The sequence below is a fragment of the Ictidomys tridecemlineatus genome, chromosome 2, assembly GCF_052094955.1.
Source record: "Ictidomys tridecemlineatus isolate mIctTri1 chromosome 2, mIctTri1.hap1, whole genome shotgun sequence".
Lineage (NCBI taxonomy): Eukaryota > Metazoa > Chordata > Mammalia > Rodentia > Sciuridae > Ictidomys > Ictidomys tridecemlineatus.
Window position 1 is genome coordinate 83,326,272 of NC_135478.1, and position 21,739 is coordinate 83,348,010.

Genomic DNA, 21,739 nt, shown 5'->3' on the forward strand with positions numbered 1-21,739 from the left:
ACCCGCAAGGAATGAGGGAGACAGGCCGAGGGTCAGAGGAGGCCAGGAGACGGGACCTCAGTGCAGCCCAGTCCCCAGGGAGCCCTGGAACAGGACGGCATCCCAGAACTGTCCCGCTCTGCGCTGGGCTGTGCCTTCCAGGTGTCTGAGCCAGGCAGCTCCTTGGGACTGGCTCCTAGGAGTGGCCAACACCCCTGGAGGCTGGGGGTGTGCGCCTGCTGTAGGGGGGTCCCCAGGGGCCACCCACAGCCCTCCCACCGCCTCCCAGCCATCCCGAGCTATTTTTCTTGTTGTTTGGCTCAGATCTTCCCCTCCTGGTCTGGGATGGGGGCGAGCACTGGACACAGAGTCCAGTCCAGGGATGTTGAACTTGGCCACCGTGAAATAGCCTTGTTTGTCCAGGGTGGCTCCTGGCCTGGGGGACGGAGCTGGGAAGTTTCCCCCGGGGAGGTTGGCCTGTGGGTATGAACTTGGCAATGGAATTTTAGTGGGACCTGTGCGTGGGGGTGACTAAATGCACGAGAGGGCTCTGCCCCCAGGGCAGCAGGATTTGGAGACAGAGTTCCTAGGAGAGGACGGACCCTGGCCTTCCAGGGTCCCCCAAGGGCCGCATCTCCCGTCTGCTGGAAGAAGGGAGCCACCCAGTTGCAGACTCTGGTTCAAACCAGCTGAAACTCACAGGCCCAACGGGAGCCAGGGGTCCCCAGGGGGGCAGGGAAGCCGCTCAGCTCTGGCAACAGCAATAAGGAGACATTAAAGGTTCTTCTCAGCAAATTTCCTTCACAACAGGAAATTTCTCTCTCTCCTTTCTTTCCGTTTTTGACATGCAAGCAACAGCCAAATGGCTGCATTAATCTGGGAAGATTATGTCCCCCCACATAGGAGACGAGGAAATGGCTTTTCAGGAGGGGTCTTCTCCCCCAGCACCTTCCCCCACACAAAGAGGATGATCCCGAGGCGGCAGGGCAGGGCAGGGGCTCGGCTGTTCGCCTTCCCTTGTCACCCATTCAGCTTCAGAGGGAGCAGGAGCCGCAGGGGACCAGCATCCCCCAGAACACGCCCATCCCCCTGCTGTTTCCGTGACCTCCATAGTGAGGGGACCTCGGCCTGGCTGGCTTCCCGGTGCCCACGGTGAAGGAGACCCTCCCGGTTTTCCGCCTTCTGTGTGCAGACACTGTGCTGGGCCTCGGGAGTCGAGCAGCAAGACCCATCGGGAGCTCTGCCAGGGGCTTCTGTTTTGGCAGCGAGACTCAGACTCCAAGCAAACGGCCAAATTTGAAAATAAATTACCATCACAGGGAGCGTGGAAGGAAAGTAAATCAGAGTAAAGAGAACCTGGGGGGAGAGGCGGGGGAGGGGGGCGTCTGAAACGGACTGAACTGAAGGATCCGCAGTAGCCCATGGGCAGGGTGGACGGAGGGGCCAGCAGGCACCAAGACAACCGCGGCCTCTGGTCGGGGGTTGTGTTCACAGTGGATGGCAGCTGACCTGCCAGCAGAGCCGAAAATAGGCAGCCACGGGGGGTGATGGAAGCTCATCTGTTCCCCGATACCCTCGTTTGTAGGATTTATGTCGTTTATGCATTTAGGTATGCGTTCTTCAAACACATCTATTAATTTTTTTTTTAATTAAAAAAGCACAAAGTAAATGAATTGAGCAGCCAGGGAGGCCTCTCTGGGGAGAAGAGACCTTCCTGATGGCCTCGAGCACTGGGCAGGTGTCTGCAGGAAGGGGTCCCCGGCAGAGCGAATGCATGGGAAAGTGCTGGAATGTTCCAGAAAGAGCACGTCTTTCTGGAGCAGGGAGGCCACAGGGAGCTGGGCCGTGCCCAGGGGTTTGGATTTGATTCTAGGAGCAAATGGGATCCATAGAAGACTCTTGAGCAAAAGAGCGACTCGAGCTCCTTACCTTTGGGGGCCAAGGGAAGGACATGGGGAACACTGGCTTAAATGGCTTCTGCAGACGTGTACACCCAGTTTGTGACCACCCAGACCAGGAACCGGAATATTTTCACCCCTCATGTCCCCTCCCAGTTGATAATCTCCCCAGAGTTAGTGAGCCATTTGCTCTATCTTCTTAACTTTCAGGGAAATACTATCAAATAGTGTGTTTGCTTTCAGCCTCACTTCTTGCACTAAACCTGATGTCCTCCTGATCCATCCAGGGTTTTTTTTTTGGGGGGGGGCATGGGGGGTACCAGGGATTGAACTCAGGAGGATTGGACCACTGAGCCCCATCCCCAGCCCTATTTTGTATTTTATTTAGAGACAGGGTCTCACTGAGTTGCTTAGTGCCTCACTTTTGCTGAGGCTGCCTTTGAACTCACGATCCTCCTGCCTCAGCCTCCCAGGCCGCTGGGATTATAGGCATTTGCCGCCAGGGTTTCAAGGCTGCCAGGAATTTGTGTGTGAGCACTGACCAGCAGTCCACAATATGATGGAACCACCCTCGATCTCTCTGCTCTTCTGCAGTGGAACCGGGGTTGATTCCAATTTTTAGCTATTCCCCGCCCACCCAAATTTTTTTTTTCTGTGAATACCCTCTACTTGTCTTAGTATACAAGCACCATTTTTCTTGGATATATAACCTGAGCACGATTCTTGGTCACAGGGTAGACATTAATAGACGTTAATAGACATGGCCAAAGCATTTTCCAAAGTAACGTACCATTTTCAGCTTTAATGAGGTATAATTCCCGTGTCATTCAATTCACCCCTTTAAAGTGGACCAGCCAGTGGATTCTGGAATATTCACAGTTTCACACCCATCCCCACAGTCAATGTCAGAACCGTCTCTCTGGGTCTAGCCGTGGTGGGGGCTGTTCTTACAAGCTAGGAGCCGCTTTCTCAAGACGCCCCTGGCCACTCTGTGAAGCAGAAGTGGCCCCAGGGCAAGCACAGGCACAGAGAGTGGGCCCCAGCCAGCTGGCCACTGCTATAATGACACACCCAACGCGTGCGACTTAGGAAGTAAACACAGGCTTCCGGGGGCTTGGATTTCTGGAGATTCAAGTTGGGAGCCCCATCATTTCGACCTCCATCAAATCCCGAGCACAGCATGGCAGGAGCAGGCCACTCACACCAGGACCCGGGAAACAGAGGACCCGTGGGACTAGAGTCCTGTCCTTCTCTTTGAGGGCAGACCCTCAGCGACCGAGGCTGCCTGTGTCGAAGGTCCACAGCGTCCCCCCGCAGCGCCCAAGGGTCCCCATCTGGAGAATGGAGATGTGGATAAAGTTCCTTTGTATGGCACAGAGTGACAGGGTGACATCCTCTCTGGGTTGTTTTCCAGGAGCACCCGCCGTCCACCATGACGGACACCGTGGTCAGCAACAGCGCCAACCGATGGATGTACCCCAGCGACCGGCCCCTGCAGTCCAAGTGAGTCTCAGGGTTTCCCTTTTCCTTCCCTGGGGTGGGGGGAAGGAACCCGGGGGCAGTTTTCCTCCAGAAGCGTCCCTGACGTGGCTGCTTTGCAAGGGTTAAAGGCGCAAGGTTAGAAGACCGAGCTCCAGGCCCCGAATTAGAGGTGGCCCTGGAGAGAGAGACTTGGTCTGGTGACAGACACAGACCTGGGCCTACCTCTGGGTCTGGGCCAACTCAACGGGTGACCAGAGGCCACACTCCCCTTCCTTCTGGACCTCGATTTCCTCATTCATCAAATAAGGCAGCCAGGCTAGACGGGAGGTCCCCAACGCCCCCACAGGCCCACCCTGACTGGCAGTGTCTCAAGTGTCATCTTGATCTCAAGATGGCGTCTGGTGGTCTGGTCAGCTCCAGGATCCTCCAGCCAACACGGTCCTCATTATCTGATCAGCAGATAGCTCCAAAAAGTCCCCCAAATATAATTGGGGTCCCTCAAGGCATCCTATCACTTTGGGCTTAATTTAATCGTTGGAGCGTTGATGGACAGTGCGTAAGTAGGTTTGCACAGGGACTCAGCCGTGGCCACCACACCTGGCTACCTCTGTGTCTTTATGTCCTTTGTGGGGTATGTTGGGAGGCATCTTAGGGCCACGGGCAGAGTTTAGATACTAGGAAGAACAGATGAGAAGTGACCATTTTGGTGGAAGGAACAAATGTGGTGGTTTCCTAATGACTGCGGCTCACCCAAGTTGTGTGGGGAGGATTTTCAGCAGAGATCCTTTCCCAATGGAGAGCAGAGTATCCCTAAACATGGCCGTCAGGGTACCCGCTTCACAACTGCTACCTTATCGCTACCACAGGGCAGTCCTTGTCCTCTCTAAATGGACTCCCTTGCAAAACACTTCTGTTGAACAAGGTCATTTTAGGTGGCCAGTGGATGTAAGTGACTAACCAGTTCACTACCCACAGCAAAGGGCAAAACCAGGAAGACAATCAATCAAAAGAAACAAGGTTATTACAGGGCATCGGTGGTGCCCTCCTGTCCTCTCAGGAGGCTGAGGCAGGAGGACCCCAAGTTCAAGGTCAGCCTGAGCCATTTAGCTAGATTCTGTCTCAAAATAAAAGTCAAAAGGGCTGGAGATGGAGCTGGTGGTAGAGCGCCCCTGGCTTCAACACCGGGTACTGCAAAAAGAAAAAAGAAAAGAAACAATGTTATACGTTGTTACACAGTAAGCAGCCCCTCCAAGGTTCTGAGCCCTTTCCCACTTTCTCTCAAGGGACTTGGCAAGCCACAGACAGGTATCCAAGACTGATTAGCAACAATCTGAGCATTTATCCTGGAGGTGATCATAGACTGGGAAGAAGATTGAAAAGGGAAGGGTTTGCCTCCCCCCCCCCCATTATTTAACATTGCCCTGAGGTTCATTCTTCCTTCAATGTCTTCTGTTGACCTCCGATCAACACCCTTGCCCATTTCTTGGGCTTATTGTGTTGATCACATCTTCCTGACGGCCCTCTCTCCCCACTATTAGTAATTATGATACAGGATTCACGAGGCTTCTCATCTGCATTATCCCACAAGCTTCGGCAGACAGCGTTCTCATTATTTCCCATTTCCAAGTATTTTAAGTCTTTCTTCTTTAACCCAAGAGCGGTCTGCAGGCACACTCAAACTTTCCTGGCTCTTCGGGGATCGTTCATTTATGATCATCGTTATGAATCTCTAATTGCATGGTGTTGGAGAATGTGCTTTGGATGAGGCTGACTCTCTGATGCAGGTTAAGATTTGACATTCTGAGGGGCTGGGGCTGGGGCTCAGTTGGTAGAGCGTTTGCCTAGCATGTCTGAGGCACTGGATTGGATCCTCAGCACCACATAAAAACAAATAAATAAAATAAAGGTATTATGTCTGTCCACAACTAAAAAAAAATTTTTTTAAAAAGATGTGACATATGCACTAGAACATGCTCATGGATACGTGAGGGAAATGTGCATTCTCTAAGGTCAGTCATGTTGGAATGAGCTCATGTGTTGCTGGCATTTCCCCCTCTGCTATTGTTCTGTGTGTGGGAAGCTTCTAGCACAGTGACTTCGCCCATTTCTCCCTAAGGTTATTGGAGGCTGCCTTTCTTCTCAGTGTTATCCTGGCCACCTGTTATCTTCAAGGCCACCAACCTTCCACTAGAACTTCCTAATCCAGTTTTAGAATTTTCATAGTCAACTATTTTACTTCTAAAAATTCTCATTTTTTTAGTATATCCTTAACCACTTCTTGAGTTTCCAGCTCCTTGCTCAGTTTTTAATTTAATAACTTCTTTTAACAGGCAGAAACTTCACATTCTGTATCCAATAATTACCTGACCCCGTGGTGCGCTGACCTGTACCACAGGGGTGCATGAGAGCCGATGTTAAATTTGCAGGGTTTTTGCAACCTTCTTATGAAGCACTGCCATCACACAAAAAAATCAAGTTTTGTAAATTTACAATTAAGTTGCATTTTACACAACAGTGACAAACACTCAAAATCAATCATTTAATTTTTTTTCTTAGTACAGGTTGCTACTCTGTGTTAGTTATGTCTCTGATTCCTGGGTGGAAGAAATACTTATCATGTGGTATCTATTGCCCATTTCCCCCAACCCTGTACGACCTCCTCTTGGCACTTGAAATCGCTCACAATGGGGCTTTGGCCTGAGAAAATGTCATTGAACATTCACCAATGTGCCACTAGAACACTGTGCTGCTGTTGGTCTGGGGTCAGCTTCTGGGTTTTCTTTTCCTTTCTGTTCTCAGTCGTCTTGTAAAGACCTAACTAATGTACCTTCCAGAGCACACCTTCTAAAGTAAGGTAAAGTACGGCTTGATAATTTTTAAGCAAATGTGTGTACCCATAAAACCGAGATAATGAACAATCAAGATAATAAATATTTCCTTCTGTCCCAAAACAGCCCCTGCCACTTCTGAGTCCCTCCTTTGGGCTCCCCTACCCACTTGCCCATCCCCAAGTAGTCATTAATGTCTGTTCTTTAACTATATATTAATTTGCCTTTCCTAGAATTTGATACAAATGGAATCATACAATATGTACTTTTGGAGAGAGGGGAGACATAGCTGGCCTCTTTTGCTCAGAGTAATTATTTTGGAGCCAACTCTATTTCTTTACATATGAAGAGCTGGTCCCTTTTTCTTGCAGAGTAGTATTCCACTGTGTGAATAGACCACCTCTGTCCACTGTGAACACTTGCACTGTTCCCAGGTTTGGGCTAGCACAAACGAAACTCTGTGTAGGAAGTGCTTTTCACTTCTCTTGGGAACTATCTAGGAGTGGAATGTCCCAGCCATTTGGGAGGTATTAATTTAGCTTTTCAAGAAATTGCCAAATGGTTTTCTAAATCAGTTGTGCCATTTTTAAAAACTCCCGCCAGGGACGTATGAGAGTTTCAGCTCTTCTACCACCTCCCCAGCACTGGGTAGGGCCAGACTCTCCAATTTTAACCATTCCAGTGAGTGTACAGTGGCATTTGGTTATGGCTTCTAATTTGCATTTCCCTAATGTCATCTATCTAACCTCTTTGTTGAAGTACCCGCTTAAATCTTTTACCCATTTAAAATATCAAATTACTAAAAAAAAAAAATCAGGTTATTTGCTTTCTTGTTGTTAAGTTTTGCACTTTTTAAAACATTTTAGGTAAAAAAAAAAAAATCCTTTGTTGGATAGACAACTTGCAAATCCTTTCCCCAGGCGATGACTTAACATTTTCTTTTTCATTCAAGAATATCTTTGGAAGAGAGAAAAAAAAATGTATTTTTATGAAGTCTGTTTTGTTTGTTTGTTTTGAAAAGCAGCAAAATCTTAGAAAAAGCCTTAGAAAAGCCCCTTACTTTCTAGCAAGTCCCAAGCTGCATTTTAAAAGGTTTGCTTTAATTTGTGTAGCACCTGACTATAGGTTGGGGAAGGATTTTTTCTGTCCACCGCATACTCAGAGCAAAAAAAAAAAAGCCCTCTGTCTTCTACCTTTACCTAAAACCTTCTCCAGATCTAAGAGCTTCACTGTTTTGAAGACTCTGCTGAACCCTGCTGGTTTCTTTATCAATAGGAAACTTCTAGTCTCCAAAGCCCTCCCATGATGTCTTCTGGCAGCCAAACTTACTTCGCAGAAAATATTCCGTCAGCTAAAAAGTGTGTCTCTGTAAGATAAACAGTAGCCTGGAGCGGGGATGGGGTCTTTATTTTATTTAAGAAATGTCAGCTAATTAAAATCCCATCCATCAGAGTTTACTTTAGTGGATATGAAGCCAAACAATTTGCCTTACAATTAAATCAGAATTCTTCCAACGGTCTGGATGCAACTTCATTAGCGTTCTCCTGGGCTCCCGCGGAATGTCCTGGCATTCTGAATGTCCCCAGCTGCATCTTCTCCAGATATTGAAATTATTTTTCAATAAATGCTAATGGGGGAATTACAGCTGTCGCACATGCTCTCTGGTCTGCTGCAGGGGGGCTGGGCTACTGCAGCCAATTCTCCTTTCTCCAGTAAATGAAGGCATCGAGTCCTCATTAACCGCTGGCTGGCCAAAGACACTTATTGCTTTTGTGGTTTTCAGATGTCTTGCTCTTCCCGCATCCTTGAACTTGATTGTGTCTGAAGCCAGCAACGTGGGGTTTGAAAGAAAAATAAAAATGTGCCTGCTTCTAGCTTGATGGAACAATGGCTTATTTCCCCGTGTGGGGAGTGTGTGGGGAGAGGGTCCCTAAAAGTTGGTATTTCTAGCTGTGACATCTGGTGGGAGGAGGGAACTGAGACACACACAGGGTGTCACCTCCCTTGGTTGCCCATGCGGGAGATGGGGGATTGCTTTCCTTTCTAGAATGGAAGAAATTGCTTCCCTCAACCAGGGCTCTGTGCATTCTGCTGTTCAAGTCTCCTGGCTCTACCTAATGTGACCCTAACCCCCCCAGTGTTTGAAACAATCAAAATCAAGCAGTGATCAGATTGTCACTGAGTGATTTCTCTACAGTGCCCAATTATTCAAACCTAAGAATGATTGTTTCCGTTAATGAGAAAGCAGACCCAATTGGTCAATTTCATCACAGATGTGCATCTCGCAGCCCTACGTAGAAGCCACCCTGTGTTAGAGGAGCTGAAATAAGACAGTGACCAAAAAAACAAAGGAAGTAGGTCCTCATAATCTGAACTGTGTGGTTGTTGCATCCAGATAGTATTGGTGTTGCTCTCAGATTTCTCACCTAACTTTATTCATTTTTTTTCCTTTCTCTCTTTGCTCTGCCTTCCTTCAGTGATAAAGAACAGTGAGTATTTTTATGACACTTTTGTTTTTCTGCAAATTGAATTTCATCTCGTTTTTTTTCTGATCAAAATGGCTTGCTCCTAAAGAGAGATGTTTAAAGAGGGAACTAGAAAAATTTACATACCTTAAAAAATTTAAGTTCCATAAAAAATTATGAAATTAAAAAAAAAAACAAAACTAATTTGACCAAAGTACGGGTGTTCCTCAGTAGAGTCCTCGGTTGATTCCTGTTAGTCATTTGTGGGTTCGCAGCAAATTCATTGTGTTCCTTGATGGGTCTCTGCCCACTTCTGCAGCGTTTCGCTGGGAGCGCTGATCTTAGATTAGGAACATGTTGGCCCCCATAACTGCTGTTGTTAACCACAGTCGACAATGGACAGAACAGTTCCTGGGAGGTACTGTGCTGTACCTTGGGTCCCGTCCCCTCCTCTGAGGTCGTCCTAATTTCCCAGTGAAATGCTGTGGCCCCATCTTTGCACATAACTTTTGTGCTTTCAATTGGATTCATTTCCTGAAGACGCCCCATGGACCGGACGTGGGTCTCGCAGATGAACTGCCTGCAGCCTGGTTTTAGTTGCACACGTTCAGAAACCACGGGAAGTGACTGTTCCCCTGCCCCAATGGGACCCTGGGACTCATGGTCCGTGTGGCCTCGGGCACTGCCCCTCACGTCCCCAAACCCTGACTCTCTGGTCTGCAAAATGCCCTGTATCCCTCACGGGGTGGTGGCACAATCAAACGATGAGCACAGGAAAGCTTTGTAAACTGTAAAGCACCAGGAAATTCAGCAAAGGTGCGAATCACACCCTGGCCCGCCTGGGTCTCTCTGTGGAGAACACGGCTACAGTTTGCTCAGCCTTTTCAACCCCGATGGTCACGCTATCAGAACCTTTGAAAGTTTACTTGATGCCGGTCACATTTCACCAGGTGACCTGGGGAAGGTCCCCCTGCTCTGTGCCTGTTCTCCCTCGGTCCCTTGGGAGCTTCCGACACGGTGACCCTGTCTGAATCTCCGCAGTCCCTGTGGCTGGCTGGCAGGACCTGGCCAGGGCAGATCTGCTTTGTATGGAATTATACGTGCATTATTTAGACGCACCAGGGAGAGATACTGAGGCCTTGTTGGATTATAAATATGAGTTTGGTGACCCCAGAGGGTCACAGGGCTCTTAGAAGCTTCCAGAATGCTGAAGGGTAGAAGGTAGAATCTATGTCTGTCCTCCTCCCCTGCCTCCTTCACCCACTGATCCTTCCCTCCTTCTCTCCCTTCCTTGCTTGCTCCCTCCCTTCCCCCTCCTTCCTTCTTTCCAGAATGTTTATTAAGCACCTACTGTATGCCAAACACTTTGCTAAGCACCAGAGATACAGACAGACGTGGGCAAAGTATGAATGGTATCTAGTGAGGTCTATCAACAAATAAACAGCCAGTCACCAACAAATAACACCCAGCATGTCAGGAGCCCTACTGGTAGGAACACAGGAGTGTCACTGAGCCCAGACTTGGCGTCACAGTGGGAGAACTTTCTGGAAGAAGTGATGTGGGAGCTGAGACCAGGTGAAGAGAGAGCGCGGTCGAGAGGAGCAGGGGAGCCCCTGGTTGGGAGAGAGATCTGCAAAGTCCGAGTGGGAGAGAGAGCCCGGGGTTTGAGGAGAGCTGGCTGGAATTCCGCCTGGCAGGAGCCAGGGTGCCTCTGGCATTGAGAGGGCAAAGGGACCACAGATTCCCTCTGCACCCCCGCCAGTGTGGCTGGGTGCACTTCACCCACAGGTCTTTCCAGCCTTGAGCCTCTCCAGCCCTGGGTCTCTCCAGCCCTGGGCCTCTGGCTGCTTGTCCTTCCCCTGCTTTCTTTCAGGATTCACTAAAATCTCTCCCACGGAGCTGAAAAGAGACCTCCCGCAGACACCTGTCCACGTGGGCATCCTGGGGGAGGGGAGGGGAGAGGAGGAGGAAGGAAAAGGACCCGTTTTCTGCACATCTCGCTGTGGGAAGCTTCGGGCCCAGCAGTGCACCATCAACCTGCCCCTCTGGGGAGTGATGATTTATTCATAGAGACATCTGGCAGATATTTATTATCTGCCTATGGTGTGCAAGAAATGAACCATCAAGGTGGAGGCAGGAGGAGGCAGGAGGAGGCAGGAGGAGGCAGAGGCTGTCCTCTGCAGGTTCAGAGGGGCCTCCACCTGGAGGAGGCTCATCTCCTTTGTCTGGGGGCCTCCGATGCTGGCTTCGGTGGGTGGCAGCGGCAGATGCTCCAGGTGCAGGGAAGCGGGTCTGGAAGGCTGGATGCTCCAGTCCCGGCCACACCCTCTCTGCTCCATACCCTTCAGCAAGCCCCTTCCCTCTTGTGTCAGACACAGGGACACGAGCAGGTCAGCGACAATGATCTTCAGACTTTTGTTAGCAGTGAATTTTTTTCCTTAGAATAATATTTTATTCAAAAGTTAAATGTTTAAGAATGATAAGTGTGGAGGTGGATAAAGACTTTAGTGACTGAAAACATTAAAAATATCATGGTGAACTTTACAAATCTGGAATTTGAAGTAATACTAATGTATAAAATAAGTGTAGGGAATCCAAAAAAAAAAAATCCTTTTTTTTTTCTTTTTGGCCAGAGTGAATGCTGTATCAGCTAGCTATTGCTGTGTAACAAGCAACACACAATTTAAAACCATGATTTATTTTTAAAAAAATCCTACTGATGGGCTCCTGGTTTTCCCCCCAACTTTTCATAAGAAAAACAAAAAGTTACATCACTGACATAAGATTCCTATAGTGATATATATTTCTTTCATTTAAAGTCAGGCTAGGCTACCTGAACATCTCATTCCCCCCACCTCTTTCTCCCTCCAACATTCCTACTGGTGCAGCTGGGTAAGGAACTGAACTTAGAGACTTCTGCTGCCAGGGCATAAGGGGAGTCTGCAGATGTCTAAAGAGAGTCCTGATCTTCAAACAGCAAACAGGAGTTAATGACCTTGGCCCACGTTCTGTTTCTTCCATTGGTCTCCCTCCCGCCCAGGGCTGGTGACTCACTCTCCTCCCTGCTCCTCACTATCAAAGCAGCCTGCTCATTTATTCAAATCCGGTGTCCACTATCTGTGTAGCCCTGAAGGTAATTTTCCACCAAATTTGTCACCACGGCAAGGATTTCAGACATACTTATGCCTAAACGTTAGAGAAGAATGACAAGGTGGGAGGAGGAGGACCAGGAGACAACATTGCCCTTTCCGGAGCCTTGGCCTTGCTCCGAGGTCCGTGGTGAACACGGGGTAGCGTGGTGCAGCTCGGCCTCGCTGGAGTCCTGATGGGTCACTGCTATCCTTTGACAGATGAGCAAACTCAGGCGCGGGGATGCTACGGAGCTGGTGCTTACAGTGACACATCAGGCAGGGGCGGAGCCAGACCCCAAAGCCTTGTACCTTTCCCTGAGGCTACGAGTCTTCCCAGGACCCGGAGGGGTGTGTGACATCGAGGAGGCTGCCAGGGCTGCTTAGGTTGAGGGCCAGCCCAGCCTTCAACTCTGGACTAGCGGCAGCCCCAGCGCTCGTCTGGAGAGCAAGCCCCATGGCTTCTGGCCGGGCCTGACATCTCCGAAGCTCCCAGGGTCCCAGTACATAGTAGGTCTTTGGTTCATTGATCTGAGTCCATTTCTTAGTAACGAGTTCGGGTGCCGCTGTCCTCCGGGCGCTTGCCATGTGCTCAGGACCTCATGTACGTGTTCTCACTGAATCCTGCGTGGCCCCAAGTCCCACTTTGCAGACCTGGGAGCCAACATGCAGAGCTGTGCAGACCCCTGTGCACACCACCAGGGAGTGACAAACGGGGCCCCAGGCACTCACTCCACCAAGTCAAGGAGGCCCGGGGGCACACAGTAGGCCCTCTGGGAAGGTCCTGGACTGGGTACGGTCCTCTGAGCCGCCTGTCCAAGGAGAGAAGCCCTTTGGCTTCCAGCCCTGGTTTTTTAACCAGGTCCTAACATGGGGCTCTGGCTTCAGGACACGGAGCTGGCATCCAGGGACCCAGGGCAAGGGAGCCACTGTCTGGTCACCAGGGCAGACTTTGAGGCCCCCATACCTACGTTGCTCCCCAGCCCAGGGGTCCCACACAGGCCCATGCTGTTCCCTGAGAGCAGAGGCTTCCGTTTGCAAAGCCGGTCTCCTTTCCCCGTTTGCTTTTGGAATGAAAACCCCAAAACCCACAGGAGGCTGGTGGCTCCCACTGAGGCCAATCAGGCCACTTCCAAATACTGGATGAGCTGTTTGTCACCGGCCTGTTCTGGAGCAGAAGAGGGGGGGGGGGTTTGGAGCTCTGCCCCGGCCTCCAGGGGACCTTCTGCTGACTGCCGTCTGTGGATGGAAGCAGGTGTTGTGCTAGGGACCTTGGGGACATCCCTGTCCCTGCTGTGTCTTAGAGCTGCGGGTCCAGGAACTTCCGCTTCCTGTGCACTCTGACCCAGCGGGCTGTGTGGGGTCGGGTGCGGGATGGGGTGAGGCACTGGCTTCAGGTCTGACTGGTGGCTGGCCGCGCCCATGACCCCTGGGCTGCGTGTGGGTTACTGAGCTGCTCTGTAAAGGCTGGGAATGATGGCGGGGATGGACGGGGGACCCAAAGACCATCGAGGAAGAGAAATGGGGACGAAAGAAGGAAGGACAGGGTCAGGTACAATGTCACCTCTATGGAAAACCACAGGGGCTGGGGCTGGGGCTGGATTAGGTCGTGACCAGGGTTTCCAGGAGGGATACCTGGTCTCCATCGACCGGGAGACACCCTGTGTTGGGGTGTCCTCAGGCCCCTCCCAGAACACCTGCCTGCAGTTGCAGAAACGCCAGGCTGAGGGGTGTCCGCACAGGACATGGACGGTCTCTCCAACAGGACGGTAGGGACCCCATCACAGGGAGCACCCAAGCAAAGATGGGGAGACCCTGCCAGGCAGACAGACTTTAAGATGATCCCCAGCGACCCCACCTCCTGGTTCCATGGTCCTGTAGCATCCCCTTCCCTCTAGTGTGGGCAGGACCTGGGGCTGGATTCTAACCCACGAGACGCAGCAAAGGGGAAGGGGGTTATATATAGGACTGCCCAGCAGTCAGGACTAGAGATTCTCCCTGTGGATTGGACAGAGGAAGTGACCCCTTTCCTGGAGAATCGCCCATGAGTAGAGACTGCAGGCAGACTCTAAGATCCAGGGGGACCTGGGGCCCTCGGTCCTGCATTCCCAAGGAATGACCTCTGGAAGCTGATGCTTCCCCTGTCGAGCCTGCAGATGAGAACACAGCAGACCCACATCGTGACTGCTGCCTCGGGAAGGCCCAGCAGAGGACCCAGTGCAGCCCTGCCGACTCCTGACCCAGGGAGCCTGGGAGATCCTGACACTGTTGCTTTAAGCCCCTCGGTTTGGAAGAATCCATTATGCAGCGACAGAAGAGAAATACGGACACCACAGAGGGACAGGACTTGGTCCAGCCTGTGTCTGCCCTCCAGGGGCTGGTCTTCCCCCAGGGCAAGCAACCCCAGAGATCCAAGTAGATGCTGCCATGTACTTTGTGACCTAGGAAGCCACCCAGGGTCACTTGCACGGTGCTTAGTGGCTTATGCAGGACCAGCCTGGATTCAATGTGGGAGGGTCATGCCCAGGGTTGGGGCAGGGGGGCGTATGCCAGGAGGCAGGGATCCCCAGGGGCCTGCTGCAGCGGGCTCCCGTTCTGTTCTTCTTGCCGTCCTTGGTGTGCGGAGCCAACCTCCTCCCTGGGTCCCTCTCAGTCTGGGATCTCCACAGACCTGAAAGCCAAAGCTCTATGGGGCCTGAAGCCTGTGTATCTTAGAGGATCTCCTCGGGATCAAGACAAAAAATGCCTTTTTTTCAATTTTTCGTAATCCCTTGGCTCCTAAGATGTCACAAAAGGGCCATCTCAGGGGCTCGGGAGGAGCCACCCAGACAAAGGTCCTGACCTTTTGGTGTCACCAGGATCACAGTGAATTCCCTTTGCCCCTCCGGGTGCTCTCTGTGGACCGAGGGCCCTCGGTGGCCTCGGCCTCCCTGAGTCACGTGTACAAGGAGATGCTAACGTGCCTTCAGCCACAGGGGCCTGGGTCGTCCTCCAAAGCCCTGCCTGTGTGCTCCCTCTCAGATCGCCATCTGCGTGCTCCAGACGCTGCGGTGATTCTGAGCCAGACAAGGTCCCCGCTGCCTCCCACTCTACGTCACAGTGGGGTGGGGTGGCAGACACCGGCAGCCAGGAAAAAATTCAAAAGATACCTTGAGCCAGAGAAAGCAAGCCAGGCCGGGGCTGGAGGAGGGCGGCTCTGAGCCTGGCACGAGGAGGAGCCAGACATTGGAGGACCTGGGACGGCCGTGATCCTGGCAGGGACCGGGGCAGAGACCCTGAGGCCAAAACCAGGCTGGGGCTTCAATAGTGAGCAGAGGCTGAGGTGGCTGGAGCGTGTGCCCAGGGGAAGAGGTGGCAGTGGGGACGGAGAGGCGGGACAGGGAAGGACAGGCAGGACGTCACAGAATGGGGCAGAGGCTGGGCTTCATTTTTCTTCAGGTCAAACTCTCCCACCTGGAAAGCATCTGAAAGATCCCGGGGTCCGTCCTGCCGTCTGGTGCGTTCTGGTGCCCGCGCACCTAGTCCTGGGTTTTGTTCTAAGTCAATGAGATGCCGCTGGAGGAGTCTGGGTGGGGGGCGCTGCATTTGTGTCCCCTAGAAGCACCTGTGTTTCTTCCAGAACATTCCCAGGCCACAGCTCTTCTCTCTCATACAAGACTGGCCCCAAAGACATCGGCTTCCCTTTCCTTTCAAACTCTGCCGTCTCTGCTCTTGGGAACGACCCAGCTGAGGGGGAAGAAGTCAGAAGCAGGGAACAGGGAGGCGGGATTTTCATCCAACTCTGATTGTCAAAGGCGATTTCTTGCAGACCCATGATACGAGCAGGGAGAGTCATCGAAACTGGTGGCTAATGGGTGCTGGCTCCTGAGGTTTGGGAGGTACTGATTTTTTCCCTAATGGGGAAAAGAACTTCCAGGGGTGTTCAGCCCTGTGTTCTAACTAACTGGGTGCTGCTCCTCAGCACCCTGGGTGGGTCCCATGGTGTGAGGGGAGAGGACATGATTTTGCCACAGGCCACAGCATTGACTGCTCCCAGCAGCCTCTGCTCTGCTAGACCACCTGCTTTCTCTAGCCTCAGTCTCCCCATCAGGAAAAAAGGGCAAGGACAGTCCCCGCCTTGTAGGGTGGTGTGAGGACTCGGTGAGGTGATGTGGGCACCCTGTAGAAACTCTGGCAGTTTCTGCTTTTTAAAAATGAGATGAGCCTGGGGTCATCCTGGGACCCAGGGCTGGGACTGCCAGGCAGGGGTCCAGCTATGGAAGTCTGCTCTGGAATCTTCCTGAGAAGGTCATTACCTTCCTGGTTCCCATGAGCTTGCAGCCAATGTTCCTTGCAGAGCACCTACAGGTGCAAGTACTTAATAAAAACTCCCATCAGATGTAATCCCAGCAGCTTGGGAGGCTGAGACAGGAGGATCGTGAGTTCAAGGACAGCCTCAGCCACTTATCGAGGCCTTAAGCAACTCAACAAGACTCTGTCTCTGAATAAAATGTAAGTGCTGGAGATGTGGCTCGGTGATTAAGTGCCCCTGGTTGAACGCTTGGTATCCAAAAAATCCAAACAACCCTGTGAGGGAAGCTGAGTCCCACTCTGCAGATGAGCGGCTGGGGCTGGGGCGCTGTGGGGAGCTCCTCTTGCACAGTGAGTTTCCCAGCCGCCAGGGTCAGGGCCTGACCACTCCTCCGCGCTGCCTGCTGGGCTTTGCGTCCAGCCTCACATCGTCCCAAATTGCCTTTCAGGCTCCAGGCAGGCTGGAATGTCCACCCCAGCGGTCAGCCCGACAGACAGAGGAAGCAGGAAGAGCTGACGGACGAGGAGAAGGAGATCATCAACAGGGTGATCGCTCGAGCTGAGAAAATGGAAGAGATGGAGCAGGAGAGAATCGGGTGAGGCGCGGGGTGCAGGGGCGGGTCTGGGCTGCCTCGGGGCTCTGGCACGAGTGACTGGCAGGTGCCGCGCACCCTGACGGCGGAGTGGGGGCTACCGGCAGGGGGCGCAGCTGATTAGGAGAAACAGCGCCTGCCCTCCTAGATGCAAGGACGGTGACTGCTCAGCAGCGAGTCCACTATGTCAAAATAGAAAGCAGGCGGATTTGAACCTCGAATGAATTCTGTAAGAGGTCCCCGCTGGCTGCTGTGGGTCCTGGGTCTGTGGCTTCTGCCCGCTGTGCCCGGAGTGGCAGGATGGGGGAAGGAACCCCCACTGGCAGGCTAGGGGACAGAATCCAGGTCCCTGCGCCCTGTGCTTAGTGAGCAGGAGGGGAGAACTCGGTGGATGGCAGAGAGGCCAGGCTGATAGGAAGCAGGTGTGGCGTGTGCAGAAGAGAGTGACGAAATCCAGGAGCAAAGACAGCGCTAGGGACATGGATGGCACGTGGGTGGGCTGGAGAAGGGGCAGCGGGGGAAATGTGGGTGCTCACAGGGTGAGGGGGTGACCTAGAGAAAAGGGGAGACAGTGGGGGGGGGCCTCTTGAAGTGGGCGGAAACTGGGTGCTCAGATGCAGAGAGGCCGGCAGAGGGCTCCCAGAGACCTGAGTCTCAAGTGGGAAATTTGAGGGTGCAGTGCAATGAGAACCCCACCCCAGGCCCTCCCGGCAGGAGCCACCACTGCCAGCCACTGACAACCTCTGCGGCTGACCCCCCTCGGGCGCACCCAGGGGGGCGTTAACCAGGTTCTTGGAGGAAAATGATGTTCCCCAGATGCAGAATGTGGGTGACTTTGATTTCAGTTTCTGCAAACACTTTTATGTGGGGCTGACTGGGGAGATCAGAGAAGCTGTTGACAAAGGACAGACTCCCGCCGCCTGGCACGTTCTTGCTGTGTGCTTCCTCCCCGGAGGGGCTCCAATGGGCTCAGCAGCTCCGCTCGGCTTGGATTCTTATTTGTATTTTAAAAGACATTTTAGGAGTAAGGAGTTCTGCAGGCCACAGGTGTGAGTGTGTGTGTGTGTGTGTGTGTGTGTGTGTGTGTGTGTGTGTGAGTACTGACCCCTCGTACAGCGACAGGCCTCAGCCTGCAGGCATGAAGGTCAAGTCTAGCCTCTGGAAGCAAATGTTCCTCTCTTTTTCACTTCCTACCAGCTAGCATATTTAACACTCTATATATTTAGTTTAATTACTCTATGCCACTCTGGATGGATCAAATATGAGAGTCCCCAAAGTAGGGGACTCTGATAGAATCTGGCACATGGTAGGTGCATAGCAATATACTTTTTGAGTGGATGAATGAACTTGGCCCACCATGCTGCCTGCCAGTGTCTCTGCGCATGCCTATGGCCCAGGGAGTATAGAATCTTGCCCGGGGTCCAAATTCCCCGGGGAAAGTTCTCTGATTGTCTGGCACATGTCACATGCTATCCCTTCTCCAATCAGGGATAAGAGCCCAGGCTGTACCAATACCAGGAGCTGCTTTGGGAGGTCAAGTTGAGAGCATCCCTGGGGACTGAGCAGATTCCAGCTTGGGCCTTTGACAACAGGGTAGGTGTGGCCCTGCCCCGGTCTCCCTGGCCTGGCACATTCTCCCACCAAGTGGCAGCAGACCACAGTGGTTAGCAACTGAGGACCTGAAGTCAGAGAGAACTGGGTTGAAACTGGAGCTGTCACTCATTCTGCATGGGATCTTAGGTAAACCAGGTTATCTCCCTGTGCCTCAGTTTCCTCACCTGCAAGGTGGAGAGCACTTCTGCAGGTACTTCTTGATGAGTAATGGATTAGCATGCAAAGGACTGTCGGGGGCTTTGCCCTGGTCACATGCTCAATGGACAAGGGCAAGTACTTAACAGCGAGTTAAAGGTGAGAGAGAGGAGGCTCATTTTTGATGCTAAGTGAAGCCTGGGTTTACAATCAAGCCCGGGAATTCTGCAGCCCCTGGCTTCCCCTGAAGGAGATGTGAGAAGCCTCCAGGGAAGCTCCGTCAAATCCCTGCTGACAGAGTGTATCTTTGCTGAGGCCATGATTTCTGCCTGGCTTCCCCGAGTCCGGGGGACAGTCTGGGAAGATTCTAGCTGCGGCTGTCTCTCTGCACCTCCCAGCAGCAGCCCGGGCCTGTAGCATTGCCAGAGGCAACCCCCGTGCTATTTGTGTCTTCTAAGCTCCCACCTGCCCTCCTTCCTGCTCCACCCACGATTCCACGGGAGGGGATCAGAGCGGAGTTGGATAAAAGTGGAGTGAGACATCAGACCTGGAGGAAGACGGGAAGAGGGGTGCCACCTGGGCTCACGCTGTAGAACCTGAGGCGCTCGTGAACAAGATGTCAGGAGCCCAGCTTCACAGTGCAATCTGCTCAGTCCCCAGGGATGTTCTCAATTTGACCTCCCGAAGCAGCTCCTCCTATTGGTACAACCTGGGCTCTTATCCCTGGCTGCAGCTAATTGGAGGAGGGATAGCACGTGACGTGTGCCAGCCAATCAGAGAACTTCCCCAGCCCCATCCACAGTGGGGCTGCTGGGGGGGGGGGACCCCACCCTGCATGGTTGACTGAGCTCTTGAAGCAAAGGAGCCCTAACTGGTAAAATGGCAGGAGTGTGTGTCTGTACCCACTTCTGGCCCCAGATACCACCTCGGCAAGGCTGGGTTTTCTCTATTACCTGAGGCAAAGCTATCTTGGTGAGATATAGGATCATTATTAACAAACATGACAAATACTCATCATAACAGGTACTGCTTACTGAGCACTTACTATGTGCCAAGTGCCATCATTGTAAAACCTCATTCAAAGGAACTCCTTAACTCCAGTTCTCTGATTGGCTAGCACAAGTCACCTGCTATCCCTCCATTACCTGTTACCACGAAACAACCTCCCAACCCTATCAAGTAAGTGCCATTATCCTCTTGTTTTTTCAGGTGAGAAAACTGAGAATTCAGTTGTTTGGGTCACTTCTCCAAGGTCACAGAGAGGCATGGTACCCATCCCTCTCTGGCTGACTCTCAGAACTATGCTCTTAACTAGGAGACGTCTTTCCCCAGGGCCTGTCACTCTATTCTTGGACTCTGTATGACCCGAAATTTTTAAGAGCCCAGGTTTGGAGGGGACAGTTTGGGGGCTGGAGGTAGGACCCTCTTCCGTGCCTGCCCAGTGATTCTTTGTGGCATTTATCAATCAGTCACGGTCATTGCTGCCAGAGCTGGCCGCTGTGTCCAGAGAGCTCCAGGGGGAAGGGCCTTCAGACCCTCCAGCTCCTTGGGTAGCTTCACTAGCTTTGGCCATCCTGGGGGCCCTGGAGCGCAGGCCCACCTCAGACCAGAGCTGCCTTGTCCTGGAGCCCCACATCTGTCAGACCGTCACTCACCGCATGACTCAACCCGGCTCTGCCCCCGTTAGCATCCAAGGAAGGGAAGTGAGGTCCAGGAAAGAGACTTATTAAGTGGCCCCACTTTGCCCCATGGTCCTTACTCAAGTCTAAGCGGGATCCTGGGGCTTCTTCGGCACCCCTGGCTGTGACCAACTTTCTATATGTTTGATGTGAGGCATTGCTTTCAAGAATTAGAAAACCAAATCCAGACAAGTCGCCTCCATTACCTGTTACGACGTAACAAACCATCCAGATGTAGAGACTTAAAGCCACCGCAGTGTTGTACCCCTCAAGGGGAAGAACCTGGGCAGGGCTCTGCCCAGCAGAGTTCTGCTGTGCCAGGGGTTGGCCGGGGTTACTTCCCTCGCTGCTCCTAGCTGGTGGCTGGGCTGAACTGGGTCCCTCTCTGTGCCATGTGTCCCCTGTCCTGTGCCATATGGCCACCTCTCTCTGTGTGTGATCTGTCCTTATTCAGTAGCCTGGCCCTGGCACCTTGACACGACAGCTAGATCCCAGGAGAGGTGGGAGTTGCTCGTCTCTTAGATGACGGACACCTTTTCCACCACATTCTATCATGGAGGGGGAGACAGACCCCATCTCCCTGTGGAAAGAACAGCGTGTGTTTCCAGGGATGGGGGCCATTATGGGGAACCATCTTTAAAGACTCTCACATTATGCAAAAGCAGAAATTTAATATAAGAATTCAGATGTATCAGAGGAGCCAAGGAGGACGTAGCCTGCCTCAGGAAAAGCCTGCTTCTCATCCCCAGTGGGAGAAAACACACCCAGGCCACTCATCCTCGGCTTCTATAGCTCTTCTTGGTCCTAATTCCAAACTCCCAGGGAAGGAGCTCTGATTGGCCCAGTTCGCCCTCTTTGTCTGCCCCTCAACCAATCAGCTGTGGCCACAGGTACCAAGCGAAACTGCTCTGTCCAGAGCCTCTCAGAGACATTTGCTTATGATTCCTGCTCATCCACGGACAGACTGGCAGCTGGGTGGCTTCCACCTGAGGTCAGCTTCCCTCAACAGATGGCCCCCAAAAGTAATTAGGATTTGTCATTAACCTTGGCGACCAGACACGGTGATGGAGGAGGAAGTCGGAGGGACAGAGAGAGACGTGTCATGGACGGAAGATGCTGCACTCCGCCCACCTCCCCACCTGGGCTCCCCACGCCCCATCCTTCTGGCACAGAACGTTTCCAAACTAGGGACAGAGGACAAAGTCATTAGTGACGGCTGAAACTTGCTGCGCCCACCGATGTCGGCGCCTTCCCCGGGTGTGACAAGGAGATGGTGAGCTCACCCAACTCTCCTCTTCCTAAAAGAGGACACCCCCTGCCCCTGCCTGACCTGGTTCTAGATGCTCTATGGATAGGATTCAGAGGTTTGGGGCTCACCAGAATCGTCGGCTCAATTATGCATGTCCACATGGGCATTTTCAGAAGACATATCCAGAGATCTCATCATGTTTGGGGGGAGCGCTGAACCCACCCCCCCCCGGGTTGAAAACCAGTCTCCCCAGGGATTAGAGCAGTGCGCTCCAACACCCACCACGCCCCGCCCCGTGCTTCACGGAGTCGGCCTTAGATGCCAACAAGAGCTTTCTGAATTCCACAACCAGCACAGCGCCTGCCACTGAGGAGGGCACAGATCAGCAAACGCCGTGTG

At 52.3% G+C, this 21,739-nt stretch overlaps 1 protein-coding gene across 6 annotated transcripts in view; it reads left to right on the forward strand.

Moving 5' to 3' along the window:
- Window positions 1-21,739, forward strand: part of Rph3a (rabphilin 3A) — a 197,610-nt gene that overhangs the window by 139,388 nt on the left and 36,483 nt on the right. For 4 of the 6 annotated variants that reach the window (XM_078039061.1, XM_078039062.1, XM_040289432.2 and 1 more), the window contains 3 exons: window positions 3,292-3,380; window positions 8,665-8,676; window positions 16,520-16,666. In XM_078039061.1, coding sequence (XP_077895187.1) covers window positions 3,310-3,380; window positions 8,665-8,676; window positions 16,520-16,666 — 230 coding nt within the window. In that variant the 5' untranslated portion in view covers window positions 3,292-3,309. The remainder of the gene's footprint in view (window positions 1-3,291; window positions 3,381-8,664; window positions 8,677-16,519; window positions 16,667-21,739) is intronic. The other 2 variants (XM_040289430.2, XM_040289431.2) reach the window with 1 other exon arrangement.